This window comes from Sminthopsis crassicaudata, chromosome 3, assembly GCF_048593235.1.
Source record: "Sminthopsis crassicaudata isolate SCR6 chromosome 3, ASM4859323v1, whole genome shotgun sequence".
NCBI lineage: Eukaryota > Metazoa > Chordata > Mammalia > Dasyuromorphia > Dasyuridae > Sminthopsis > Sminthopsis crassicaudata.
The window spans coordinates 589777203-589792376 of record NC_133619.1 but is presented as its reverse complement, the minus strand read 5'-3'; the positions used below and the strand labels follow the sequence as shown (position 1 = coordinate 589792376).

Below are 15174 nucleotides of genomic sequence, written 5' to 3'. Positions count from 1 at the left end.
TAGATGGCCATTGAAGTTCCATTCAATCCTAAAATTTAGGGATTCCAAAATTCCGATCATATGAAAAGAAACTCCTTGGGAGAGCAAATAGTCTAGAGAACTTCCCAAACTGAGTCTATATTTTCTACCTCCATAAGTTAAAATTTTCCCCACTTAGAAAAATATAGAAACAGTTTCTGGTAGGAGTAGAAGAAAGACTCCCTCTGAACTCTGAAACTCTAGGTAGGCAGTCTTTTTCTAAGTCTCTTCAATATCTTCCTGGTGTTACTTCAAGTCTGGAGAGGAAGCTGATTTATAAACTCCCCTCTCCACTCACCCACACCCAGAAGATGCTTTTGGGATCCAATCAGTGTCATGGGTCTTATTTACAATGCCTTTATTCCTTCAATAGTCTTTTATTGAATGTAAGTTCCTTGAATGCAGCAATTGTTTCAACTTTGTATCCCTAGGGTTTAGAACACTGCTTGATATATAGTAGGCACTTAAATACTTTTTTGATTGATTATTGAGCAACTATAGTGTGTATAGCACTGGGATAGGGGAGGGGGAAGAGAATAAAGATGAATAAGAATTTTTTTTCTCTCAAAGAGATTCCTCATGAAGGAGGAATGTGGTCCAGTCTAGAGTGGAATCCAGGTCTGGGGGAATAGAGGGAACTTTTGCCTCCCCCATCCTCACAGAAGCCTCCATGTTTCCATCTTCCTCCCCCGTCCACTCTCATCTGTCACCCCCAGGAGGAGCCCTTCGTCATGTTCCGGAAATCAGACATGACCCTCTTTGGGAATGACCGGTTTGAGGGCTACTGCATTGATCTGCTGAAGGAACTGGCCCACATCCTGGGCTTCACTTATGAGATCCGGCTGGTGGAAGATGGGAAGTATGGGGCACAGGACGAGAAAGGCCAGTGGAATGGCATGATTAAGGAGCTTATTGACCATGTAAGTAAGGGAGCATGGTGGGGATTGGGAATATATACACAGTGATGTCTCCGGGAAATGCATGGATCCTTTCTATTCCTGTTGTTTTCTGTGATGCCATGATACAAGCCCCTTAACCCCCAATCCTGCTGAAGCAACCTGTCCTTGGGGATATAGAGAAAACATATATGAGGGAGACATGACCCTCATCTTCAGGAATCCCTTAGAATGAGGAAGAAAACATAATCTAGATCTGATGGAGGAAATAGGATCCTGGCTCTGATTCAGACTTTAGTTTTTATGGAAGAAATAGGACCCTTGTCCTCTGATTCACTTTTTTTCCAGAGAACTGTTTTTTCTAGAGAGAACATTTCCCTAAGAACCTCCCTTTCCCTCCAACACCATCCAGGTTCCTTGCTCTCTCACAAGTGCTCAATCTGACTTGAGACCTTCTCTGACCAAAAGCCCAGAAATGCATAGAGAGGATTGTATCCATTCCCTTTGCGTTCATCTTTGATGTATCCACCTGCCCCAAATGGGTCTTCTCTCTCACCTGACTTTAGCAGTGTGATTTCCATTGAATCATGTCACATCTTTGAGTACTTAGTAAAATAAGGCGATAGAACTAGATGATGCTTAATATGTGATCCATCTCTCTGTTCAGAGGTTCTTTTTTTCCACATCTCACCCCAACCCCCAGTGACCAAGTGAACATCTTCCTTATATCTTGCCACTGAATCAGGTCTTTATTGACACTCCCATGTTGGGTAGTTTTCATCAGGCCTTTGTACTCCTTTTGAAGGTTCTCAGAGCCCCATCCTGAGTCTCCTAACTTCCCTGATACCTGAGCTAGCTTGATTTCCAAAGAACTGAGGCACTTAATCCTGGCCAGCTAGATGACTCAATAGTTAGAACTCTGATATTGGAGTACCTGAGTTCAAATACTGCTTCAGACATTTTACTAACTTCCCGGCCCTGGATGAGTCATTAACAGTTGTCTGTCTTAGTTTCCTCATCTGTAAATGAAATCGGTAGGATTTTCTTATTAGTAAGATAATTATAACACATACAGGGTTTTGTGAGAATAAAATTAGATGAAATGTGTAAAATACTTCACAAATCCTAAAGTGTTATTACTTGTTCTATCCTAATTTCTCTCCTTCCTCTGCTGTCTCCTTGTTCTGCAGCTGGGTGTCCTTCACCAAGGCAAATTTGTCTCTTTTCCATCTCCTCCCATCTCTGTGTACTGTAGTCCACATACATGACTTTCTTCAGAGTTTATTCCCCAAAAAAAAGGAAATGTATAGATTCAGAAATATGACATGAGGGGGAAAACATTCTAAGTACACATAAAAATCTGCCTGCCCAGTCTCATACTATGAGATTAATTTGTAAACTTTTCTCTCCAGCTTGACCAATTCTGAGGAAGCAAGATATATAAAGGAAAGCTGTGAAGTCAGTAGACCAAGATTCTAATTCCACTTACTATGCACTTGAGGGCAAGCCAATTAACCACTCTTTTTTCCCCAGATGTAAAACTAGAAGGACTAGACCAGATTATCTCTAAAAGTCATAATTTTCACTACCACCTTCAGATCTAAATCCTATAATTCCACTAGTCTAGAATGTCTGCTGCTTCATGGGCATCCAGATGAGTCTCCTGGTCACTGGTAAGACTTTCAGATACTCAATTCACATTATTATGAAGTGATTCAATTTATCACATATTGATTCCCCATGCATGCATAGGTTTGGCCTTTGGGAAGCCTGAAGTTTTTCTCTCCCTTTCCTGTTTGTGTGCTGGAAGATAGTCCAGTAATCCTCAGAAACTTCCCCGAGTCCCCATCCTGAGTAACTCTGAACACATGCCATGCATGGTTTGAGAGGCAAGGACCTTGCGTCTAGGGCACATCATCTGGGTAAAGGGACTGGGGAAAACCTGCAGTACTATATAGCTTTTGCCAATAAGATAAAGTTTCTTAGTTGCTTGGGTCATATCCTATAGGGCTGTAAGTCTTGACCAGAATGAAGACTGGAATATACAGTATATTCCAGGGGTAACATGGGGAATTCTTTCTAAAAGCAAAGAGCTCAGAGGGCCTAAATCACTCTTATTTCTTCTGATTTCCTCATGACCACAACCAGGCTTTGAACATGGATTTCATTCCAATATGCAGGGGGAAAAATCCTAACAATATCAACTCTCGATCAGTGGAAAGGTAGTGCATTCCCTCTCACAAGAAATGTAGAAGTAGAGGCTGAAAAATCACTTGTCACAGATGCCATAAATGGATCCTTCAAGAAGGAAATGTACTGAATGCCATTTGAGGTCTCATCCAGCATAAGATTCTCTACTTCCATAGGGATGGATGTTCACTTCTAGATAATCTTTAAAGAGCTTTTAAAACTCTTGAAAATAGACCTGTTTTTAAAAATTTGGTTTCTGTGCTTATAATACCTACCATAGTTCCTTATACACGTCCAACACCTCCTCCATCTTATAAATGAAAGAGGTCTAGAAAGGTGAAGGGACTTGCCTAGAGTCACATAGTAGAGTGCTGAAATTCAAGTTGGGGTACTCTGACTCCACATCTAGTGTGTGTTCATCACACATTGAACAAACCATTCATTTTATATTTGTGTGCTGGAGAAGAAGGAGAAGACCTGAAATGCCACACTAAGGAATTCGTATTTTATGTAAGACAATAGGGAGCCATTGAAGGCTTTTGAGTAAGGAAATGACCTAATCAGACCCAATGAGTTCAGAGGCACGTTTGTGAAGCAGTCTTAGTGAAACACTCAATGGATGCCAGATCTGTCCCAGCGAAATCATAGCTGTAAAAATGAAAGGAGACTAATCTATTGTCTTTATACTCGGTGCGTTTATTACAAATTCATGGCGTTCATCAAGGCAACGGGGCACTGACGGGAGATACAGGGAACCTTGTTAAACCTGATTCGTTACAATTGATGGGCCTATTAATCCTAGCTTGGTGCCATTTTTAATAACATCGTAACCATTTATTAGTGTCGTCAGATAATTAGTCTTCTCTACAGCTCCTAGAAAGGGTAGCAAGGGCTTGGAAATATTATTGCTTCATTATTAGTTAACCCTAATGAAGCCATAACAATAAGAGGCAGTGGAGTAGAGGAAAGTATCCTGGACTTGGGATCCAAAGATCTTTAGTAAAATTCTGGCTCTGCCATGTATTAGCTTTCAGAGAGAAAGTTGCCTCCCCAACTGAGTCCCAGTTTCTACATCTGAGAAATATCTGCTATGTCTCCCTAATATGACTATGGGAAGGGTCATTAGAAGTAATAATGGATATCAATTATTCTATAGCCCCCAAATGCTAGGATTGTCAGCTGCTTAGTGAATAATGGTTGGCTGTGAAAATACCCACTCATGCAAATATAAAGGGGGTGGAGAGAGGGAATCACTTACCAGCAAGGTCTAAATAACCTTTCATAGAAAACTATCCCTTCCCCCACATGACTACTGTCATTTGGCCTCTATTAAAAAGGAGAAAGGAAATTTATAGTGGGTATGAGAGCAGTCAGAAAAGGGTTCCTCGGAACAAAGTTTATTTAATTGTGGATCAGGACCCCATATGGAGTCGCATAACTGAATGTGGGGGATTATGAAATTATGATTTATTATCAGTAAATGTTTGATTTTTTTATACAATATAGCTGGAGTCACATAAAAATTTCTTGGGCAAAAAAGTGGTCACAAGTGAGAAAAGTTTAAGAAGACCTGCTCTACAACACCACCTAGAATCTGTTCATTCATCAACTTAGACTAAATGATAGACAGGTTACCTTTTGGGATATATATTTCAATCTTCTGATCTCCCCTCCTTTGCCCTTTTTTCTGCTCAGCCCCATCCTCTTCTTTTTTCTTCTCATCTTTTCTCTCCTTTCCTCATATCTCCTCCCCTATTTTTCTCTTACCTGGTATTCTCCTCTCCACTTTTCTCCACTCTTCTTCGTCATTTCACCTTTTCCTCAGTCATTTTCTCATTTTCTTTTTATTCCCCTTTCTCTCTTCTTCTTCTTCTTCTTCTTCTTCTTCTTTTTCTTCTTCTTCTTCTTCTTCTTCTTCTTCTTCTTCTTCTTCTTCTTCTTCTTCTTCTTCTTCTTCTTCTTCTTCTCTTTCTCTTTCTCTCTCTGTCTCTGATGTATGTGCATATATGCATATGTGTATATATATACATATCCACATATATGCATACATAGATATATTTAGAATATATACATATGTATGACTGTCTTTTTATGCCTTACTTCAGGCATTCTTGAAATGTGGCTTTTTATTGTAAGTTATCTGTGTATATATCCTGTCATCCCTACCAGACTCTAAACTCCTTGAGGGCAAAAATAATGTTTTAGACTACTTAATATTCTCCTTCATCACTTGGCATAGGGTATTGCATACGGGAGATGTTCAGTATATGTTTATGGAATAAATGAGTGAAATGTACAATAGTTAATTTATATGTAGTATGATGTAGGGCATGTGTCTCTGGGTGAGCAGAGTTAATTAGAAATGAATGTGTGTCTGGACAATAATAATAATTACAGCCAGCATTAATATAGTTCTTATTATGTGTCAGACACTGTGCTAAGCATATATATATATATATATATATAATCTCATTTGATCCTAATATTAGCTGGGAGTGGGGGTTAGGAGGCATGTATTTTTATGCTCTTCATTTTACAGTCGAGGAAATTGAAGCAAATGGAAATTAAATGATTTGCCCAAAGTCACATAGTTAGTGTCTAAGACTCAATTTGAATTCGGGTCTTCCTAAACTCTAACTTCTGTGCCACTTATTTGCCTCTGCAAGATATGCTAATGGATGAAGGGATTATGTATGTATGTCTAATTTTTCACTCATTTTGATTCCTTTGCATCTCATCCCCAGCCCTGTATTTCTCTAGTTTAAGAGAAGCCTTATTATGGAAGATGGACCAGGAAGCATTATAATGTTCAGTTCTTTCAAGCTGTGAAGCTGTAGTTCATGGTGGGTCTAGGGTTGAAACTGTCACATTAACTCAGAAGAACTTGACATTAATAAGGTGAGGGTCAGCTTTAAAGAAGACCACTGGTGATGCATCCAGGAATCTTTGCTTGACCATGTGCTGTTTAGTATTTTTATCAATATCTTAAAGGCATTGATGATATCACAATCAATTTGTCAGATAGCAGAAAAACTCTGAGAGAAAGCCAAATTCTTGCATGACAGCATCAAGATATATAATGTCTTTGGGCAGAACATGAGGCTCAATTTAATAAGAGGAAATTTAATTAGAAGAAATACAAAATTTTATACTTGGGTTCAAATAAAAAAAAAAATCACAAGGGTGAGATAGAGTATAGTTAGATAATAGTTCATCTGAAAAAGATCTAAGGTTCTTAATGAAAAGAAACCCCAATGTATGCCAGCCAAGTAATGCCATCAGGGATATTGCTATTTGCAGATCAAGGTAACAGGTCCAGTTCTAGCCCACTTGAGTACAAGTACTCAACAGGTTCTCAACTTGGATGTAAGGGCTGTACTGAGCGTAAAGTACCCATGGCATTCCCTCTTAATGGAATGATAATCCCAAAGGGCAGAGCTAAGAACAATGGGTAGAAATTGCAGAAAGGTAGATGTAAGCTCGATTTAAAAAGAAAAAACTTGCTCTCAATTAGTGTTGTCCATAAGTCAAATGGACTATTTCAGCAAGAGATGAGATCCCTTGCCCTGAGAGTCTTCAAACAGAAGTTGAATGTTCAGGGTGATGTGGAGAGGATTCTTTATCAAACAAGGATTTTTAGTTTGGCTCTAGAAGCTGGAATTCTGTGGTGCTAACACAGTTGAATAGCCAGCATAGAGACTATGATCCTCTAGAAACTTCTATGGCTAGGAAAGTGAACTTTGATGAACAAGATTAGGAATTTTTCATCTAAAGAGAAAAGATGAGTGATGGGACAAGGTTGGGAAGGGCTCCTACGGTTAAGAAAATTAAATTTGTTCTGAATGATTGCAAAGGACAGAACTGACCAATGACAAGTTGTCATGATTCACTTAATATATGGAAGAACTTAACTTTGTTTCAAAATTCAATGAACTTCTCCATATAGTAGTGAGGTCTCTATCATTAGAAGGATGCAAGCAGAAACGGTTTTAACCATCTGAGGAATTTCTTCAGTGATAGAATTTGGATTAGATATCCTTGAACCTAGCAGGACACATCTAATCTCTTTTCCATGCATCAGTCCTTTGAATATTTGAATAAATCAGTTATATTTTCCTTAAGTCTTTTCCTCTGTGGGCTAAACATTCTCATTTACTTTAAATGAATTTCACCATGACATGGTTTCAAGTCATCTCTTAATCCTAGATATTCTTCTATTGGTATTGTCTAACTGATCAATATCATTCCTAAATGTGGTGACTAGAACTTTACACGGTGTCCCAAATGGGTCTGACCAAAGCAGAAGAGAGGGGATCTATTGACTCTTTTGCTGGGGATACCTATACATTCATTAATGTAGCCTAAAGTGAAATTCCATCTATTAGTGGCCATTTTGCATTATTGGTTCATATTCAGATTGCATCCTATTAAAAATATCTTAACTTTTTGTATGAATTGCTGTCTAACTGAATTTCCCTCATGCTATACTTATATATTTTAACCCAAGGTAATAGCTTAACATTTATTCATATTTATTTTTTCCCTTTACTTCAGTCCATTTTCAGAAATTTTTTTTAAATTCCACATTTGTTAGGTTAAATATCACTCCCAGATTCAGGTCATTTGAAATTGAAAAGGTGCCATGATATGATGGGTAGAGTGTTGAACCTGTAAATATAAATGATTATTTTATAGGCATCATTTATGCTTTCATCAAAGTAATTGATTTAAAAAACAGTTTAACAAAGCCTTACAAAAATGAATGTTGAAAATTATCTTTACACATACTTGGAAAAGTAACATACTCTTGAAAAAAGTTTTTAGAAAAAATGCACCGAATCACTAATAAAAAGAAATGCAAGTTGAAAAAAATTGAACAGAGCAGAGTCAAGGATAGAACCATGATTACTCTGCTATAGACCTCCCTTCAGGTTGAAATCAATCTATTAGGCACTACTTTGGGACCATGCAGTCAACCAGTTCTGAACCCACCTAAAAACTATTTTCCAGCTGACATCTCTCCAAATTGTTCATTAGGATATCATTAGAAACCATCAAATGCCTTGCTGAAATCCACATATAGTAAGGCTACAGAGTCCCCTGATCCATCTATCTAGTAACCCTGTCAAAAAAAGGACATGATGTTAGTCTGGCATTACTTGTTCTTAATGAACCCATGCTGGTTCTTAATGATCACCTTCTGAACCCTTTTTTAAGTGCTCACAATCCACTTTTTTCATAGTCCAACTTAAAATTTTACCCAGAATCAATGCCAAGTTCAGTCTAGAGACTGAAGTATTCATCTTTCCCTTTTTTGAAAATTAGCCTATTTGCCCTTTTCCATTCCTGTGACACTTCTTCCATTCACTATGATCTTCCAGAATCACTGACAGCACCTCAGCAATCATGTCAATCACTTCTTTCAGTATACTGGGATGAAATTTGTCTGGAACTCTTGACTTGAACCCACCAAGGACAGTTCCATGTTTTCCTTTTCCATCTTCTCATTCTTCTTGGATTTCAAGTCCCTTTTTAATTATTTTTCTTCCATCATTCCTGGTATAAAGTTCAATCTCAACAAAAAATAGAGACAAAATAAGGATTTTAAAATTTTGCTTTCTATCATCTGTTATTATATCAGTCCATTCAGAAAGAGTTACCATCCCCTCCTTTATCTTTCTCTTGTCCTTTATTGTCAGACATTTAAATTATAGTCAACTCTTTGTGATACCATTTGGAGTTTTCTTGGCAAAGATGCTATAATGCTTTGTCATTTCCTTGTCAAGCTCATTTTACAGAGAGGTAACTTTAGCAAACCGGGTTAAGTGACTTGTCCAGAGTCACACAACTAATAAATATCTGAGACTGGATCTTAATTCTAGTCTTCCTGACTCCAAGCTTGGCACTCTAACCACTGTATCATCTAGTTGCTTCCTTGAAAGCTAGATAAATAATTGCCCTAGCTGTATAGCAGGGATATATAGATGCTGCCCCAAGAAACAAAATAAGCCTAGGGCAAACTAGCATCAGCAGAATTTATTTACAATGTACCTAACCTCAACTTTCAAATATTTTCTCACCTTTATTCTGTCTCTTTGTTTCCTTATCATGTGGAGCTTCTAGAACATATCAAAGAAGGAAATTTAGTTTTCTGAACCACAGCTTAAAATGTCAAAATGGTTAACTTCTGGCTGGGCACTAAGCTCATATCAGAAATAGTGGGCAGAGAATATTTGACCAGAGACTTGTTAATCCAGGCAAGAAGACTTTAGAAGACAGAGAAGGAAAATGGCCAGATCAAACTGCAAAGCTAGCTACTATCTAGGACATGAGGTGTGACAAAAAAAAGACAAATAATGGAGGAGGTGCAGGCTAGTAATTCACAGAAAGGCATAACCATAGAAGGGTCAGGGAAAATACTTATGGCCTCCAATGTCCATAAACCAATGTGCCAACTGTGGGTCATAAACAAAGGGAACTCAAGATTTTAACAGAAGGCAGTAAATACAATCTCATTGAAACCTCTGAGGCTTGTTGGGGCCGTAATATAATAATAATAATAACTGACATTGATATACAGCTCCAAAGTTTTTGAAGTCCTTTTTATAAATTATCTTATTTGAGCCCAGTAACAACCCTAAGAGGTAATTACTGCAAATATTAGCTCCATTTTACAGATAACAAAACTAAGAAATTTTTTTCATGGTCATACATCAAAAGGAGGATTCAAATCAGGCTCATTCTTTCCACTCCATCATTCTCAATATGACAAATCAAAGGCCCAAGAGATAGAGCCTGAAGAGACCTGAAGCCAGGTCCAAAATTGATGATGAGACTGTGATATAGATATGAAAAAGGAAAGATGTTGGGAACTTGATTTCTACATCCTAGATGGAACCTGAAGACAATGATTAGGAGCTGTCTGTGGTACTGAACTAAACATTGCCATAAAATAGTATTGCACATATTTGGGCAACTTGTACTCCAAGGCCCACCTATAGCCCTAGATATATGGCTGCCCTTCCATGGAAATGAGTCTAAGCACATGCAGTTTAATTACTCTCTTTTGGTTACATCAGTTTCTTGCTCAAAAACTTTCAATAAGTCCCCATTACTTATAAAGTAAAATATAAACTCCTAATCTTGGATTCTCAGAGGGTATGGAACTGCTGGAGACTTTGAACTTAATCTTTAGAAAAATCTTTGAATTTTACAGATATTAAAACTGGAGCATGAAACAATTAAGGGCCCACCACAAAGTCACATAGGAAACTAGTAAGGCAGAGTCAGAATTCAAATTGAAGGTCTCTGTTTCAAAATTCAAGCTTCTTTTGTCAACACTCAAGAACTTTCAGAATCACATGTCAACCTTCCTCTCATGCACTGCCTTCAGTTACTTACTATCACACACTGCTTGCCTTCTTATAGCCCCATGCCTTTGCTCATATCAGCCCTGTCCCCATGGTTGAGATGAATCTCCTCTACTCTTTCCCATCAACTTCTGCTAGAGTCTCTCCAGATCAATTTTAAGAACATCTTCAGTAGGAGGTTGCCCTTGCAACACTACCTTTTCTCATTGAAAGTGATTTTTCTCTCCTCAATCTTCTAGGACTTTGCATAAATCACTCTATGTTCTTAATCTTCCTGGCCTTTTAATTATTTATGTATATGTCCCCACCACCTCTCTTATATTGTAAATTCCTTGTGTGGAGTCTGTTTTTTACTTCATGTTTGTTAAACACAGACACCTATACAAAAAAGTGATTAGAGAATATTTTTCTAATTAAATGTAGTGAATTTACAATTGAATAATCTTCATGAAGAATCCTTTCCTTTTAATGCAGGTGACTAGTCCTTCCTCTTTGTATTTTGAGTATGTGTGTCTTGCTCCTGGCCAGGGCAATGAGCTACTGTTCAGGAGAGGTATGATTTATCTAGTATACCCCTGGAAGAGCAGTATTTCTCTGTGGGATTAAAATATATTAATTGTTTAGAGAGTGGACCCAGAGATCATAAGGTCAGAATTATTGAACTAGAATGGACTTTAGATATTTCCTCATTTTCCAGTTTGAAAAAAACCCCAACTTGTGTAATTCAACCACGGTCCTAAATAATATATCATAGAAACAAGATTCAAACCCAGGACTTCTAATTCAAAAGCTAGCATACTATCCATACTCTTTTTCTTAATGTCCTTCCTATGGAAAAAAATACACTCACTCATCTTAACTAGCTGAATCCTCTGCAGAAAGGCTGGCCATCATGGCTCAGGTCTTTACTGCCTCCTTCTGTGGTATAGGGCTCACAGAAAAAGTTCTCCACAGGCTCCCCCAAGCAATACCCCTTCTTCCAAACTTGACTGCTCCTGTCTCTCAAAGCTTCCTTTCATATCTCTCCCCAACTCCATGCAGAAAGCAGACCTGGCCGTAGCCCCTCTGACCATCACTCACATCCGGGAAAAAGCCATCGACTTCTCCAAGCCCTTCATGACCCTCGGCGTCAGTATCCTGTACCGAAAACCCAATGGCACCAACCCTGGCGTATTTTCCTTCCTCAATCCCTTGTCTCCTGATATCTGGATGTATGTCCTTCTTGCCTATCTGGGTGTCAGCTGTGTTCTCTTCGTCATTGCCAGGTAAGGGAGCTTCCAGAGCTTCATGGATTGGGGTGGTAGTGATGTTATGTATGTTGGGGGAGTGGGGTTTGCATCATCCATTGTGTTTGTTTCCCTATTATTCTAGGGTTACTGTATGTGACATGGGGCCATCTTGTGAGAAGAGGGCAGAAAATGGGTTAGAAAGCAAAATATTTGACTCAAAATCAAGACATCTAGGTTGTATCCCTATGCTCTCGAACCCATAAATTCACTATGTGACTTTGGACAGAATATCTCCCTCTCTGCCTTAATTTCTCACTATGAAATCTGTCTTCTTTCCATTCTTATCACATAAACATAAGATCCAAGGCCAAAGTCTAGGAACTTTCTGCTCCCCCTCCCTCTTATCAGGGCCTGTAAAAACTTCTAAGAATGGAAGTTGTCATTGACTTTCAGACCTCAGGATTATCCATGACCCCAGACTTTGTTTCCAAAAATTTGAGTTCTAGTAGCTCTAGGCTCTGTCTCAGTGATGAGGAGCATCCATGCCATTGGCGGGGAGCTTCATTGGTAACTAAAGTTGGAACTTTTGAGAGCTGACCATCCTCAATGCTACCAAGTTCCACTGCTATGCTGAGATTGCTTTAGGGGTACAAGAGCCAGTGAAATTTAACCTCAGTTAGAGAACTCTCACAGCACATAGAATACCTGATGCAACACATGTAGCCATTCACAGATGCACAAAGCACACATGTATTCATGAGCAGTCATGCAGATGTTGTATGGTTTAGCAGACTTTTACAATCCAAATGTCTGTTTGCCCATTCCTCCACACCTCTGTTTTTCCACACAATTGCCAGTCAGGGGCAAAGCAGCCACCTCAAGCTGCTTTTGGCTGCCTCTCAGTCATTACTTTAACACCCTGGTCCCTTCACAGAGTAACAGCCATCTGTCGGCTGAATGCCGTGCCCAGCTCCCCTCCTCTCTTAGAACATTAGCCACTTTGCTAAGGAAGCCACAAGACTTCAGCCCAGGACTGGGTCTTGCTGCTCCAATGATGTGAATTGGGGCATGATTTTGGAGTCTTCTTAGAAATGATGTTAAGACCCAGATAGGAAGAAGCTTTATAGAGAGGCTAAAAAAAAGTCAGAGTGATGGGCCCTTGCTGGCTGATGCTGCAGGTCCTAGATCAAGAACTAGAAGCCTTCTGAGCTGTCTACAACAAGGAGGAGACTGAAAAACTTGGGAAGGACAATAGGAGAATGGATTGTTTTGTTGAAGCCTGAGGGAAAATAGTTTGTTTCAGCCATGAGGTCCCAGAGGAAAAAGATAGGTTTCAGGAAAATCTAGGGAGAGAGGTGTAAAATCAAGGACTAGGGAGGGAAAGTGTTTTGATAGAGTTTCTAGGAGATCTGTATTTTGTTGGTGGAAGTTAGGGAATGAAGTAGCCTAGAGCTAGAGCAGTATCTGAAGGCATTTCTTGGGTAATTAAAGGAGAAAATGTTTACATAGATTGTGAAAAGAGATCCTTCTGAAAGTATCTAGGGAGAGAAATGTCTAGTTAAGTCAGGGAGAGATTGAGTCTCTGGGCAAGATTAGCTGTATACCCACTATGGCCCTAATTTTTGCCCCAAGCAGCCATTTCCAATGCCAGAGCTTTTGCTCTCTGGCAAACCAGCTCTCATATCCTTCAAATAAGGATCTAGTGAAGCTCAGGGAAGAGTTAGTATGAATGATCAGGGAGAGCACAGGGAGAAGCCAAGATTTGGAAGGGATGGAAAGTCCTACAAGAGTTGAATGGAGGAACCAGGAATGTCTAGCGTAGAAAAGAGAAGACTTAATGGGGACCCAATATCTGACAAAGTATCTGAAAAACTATAATGGAGAAAGAAGGATTTGACTTGTTCCACTTTGTCTTCAGAAAATTGAACCAGGAACAAAAAGGGAAAGCTAGGAAGCGTCAAATTTAGCTTTAATATCCAATAGCTTATAAGCTCCTTAGAAGTAGGAACTGTTTCATCTATCCCAAACTCATAGGACAGCACTTTATACATTATAAGAACAGCATAATAGTTTAAAACTGAATGGGTTCTGAAGCCATTTTATCCAACCCTCTCATTTCAAAGCTGAGGAAACTGAGGCAGACAGAGGTTAGGTCGCCTTTCCAGAGTCACTCAGTTACTAAATGTATGAGACAGGATTTGAATTTGACTCTTCCAGTCTCCAAATCCAACACTATTCATTGTATGAATGCCTGTCAAATTTAATTGAAGTAAAGCTTCCTAAAATGGAAGGAGTACTTTGGCAACTTGGTAGGTTCCTCATCACTGAAGGAGTTTGATCAGAAGCTTAATGAGCATATGTTAGGAAGCTGTAGAGAGGATTCATGCTTCGGCTAAGAACCAGAGGAACTCTGACCTCCTTTATTTGGAAAATCCATAATTCTGGGCATTCTTCAGTGGTTGCTTATTAACCAACACACTTCTTCCCCTTAGACAACTATCACTCCTTCCAATCACGTCTCACTCAGTGTGACAAGGTCCCTGATGTCAATGGATATGACACAGATCAAACAAATGAGAATTGGATGTTCTGGCTCCTACCATAACCTTTAGGTGCCCTACAACCTGGGCATCAAAGGTCAGGGTTCCCAGCTCTAACTCTGAATTAATTAGAGTAATATAAGGACTCTTTGCAGATAGCCAAGGCTTATGCCCTTTGTGTGGTAGAAAATACTAGTGATGTTATTGACCTTCCCTTCCAGGATCATGGAATCTGGGGAGACTAGGAAAAGGAGTGCAGGAGGCATTTTAATTTCTAACAAGATTGGGGTGGGGTAAAACCTTGGTTGGGAACACCCACATAGTGTCCATTCCATCATCAGAATTGAGGAGGTTATTCACTGTCATCACTGGGCCCTGTCAGGTGAGCTGGTGCCCTGTCTGCTATTCCATAATAATAGCTGACTTTTATGTAGGTTTCGAGGTTTTGAAAGCCTTTACCCGATATTACCTAATCTGAACTTCACCAAAACCTTTTGAAGTAGGAAATATGAAAGGGATAGAGTTGGATTTGTAATCTGAAAAAAAAATCATCTGAGTTTGTATTCTGCCTCAGCCCTTTGCTGATTGTGTGACACTGAGCAAGTCATTTAATCTATTGAAGTCTCAGTTTTCCCATCTGTAAAATGGGAATGATAACCAGCCGTACCTCCTATAATTGCTATGAGAATCAAATAAGATAATATATAAAGTATTTTGCAAATCTTAAAGTGTTCTATAAATGTTAGCTGATTTTAATGAAGTCTTTATTATATTATATTTATAGGGAAACTGAGGCTCAGAGAGAATAAGTGATTTTTCTCACCACACAGATAATAAATGGCAAAGTAGTGATTCTAATTTAAATTTTCTGACTACAAGTCCAGTACTTTCTATACTTTGCCACACTACTTTTAATCTTATAAAGATTAAC

At 38.9% G+C, this 15174-nt stretch overlaps 1 protein-coding gene across 5 annotated transcripts in view; it reads left to right on the top strand.

Annotated features, from left to right (window-relative positions):
* The window catches only part of GRIK3 (glutamate ionotropic receptor kainate type subunit 3), a 324916-nt gene that overhangs the window by 262455 nt on the left and 47287 nt on the right, over positions 1-15174 (top strand). For 4 of the 5 annotated variants that reach the window (XM_074305177.1, XM_074305176.1, XM_074305175.1 and 1 more), the window contains exons 10-11: positions 735-938; positions 11516-11739. In XM_074305177.1, coding sequence (XP_074161278.1) covers positions 735-938; positions 11516-11739 — 428 coding nt within the window. The remainder of the gene's footprint in view (positions 1-734; positions 939-11515; positions 11740-15174) is intronic. The other variant, XM_074305178.1, reaches the window with a different exon arrangement.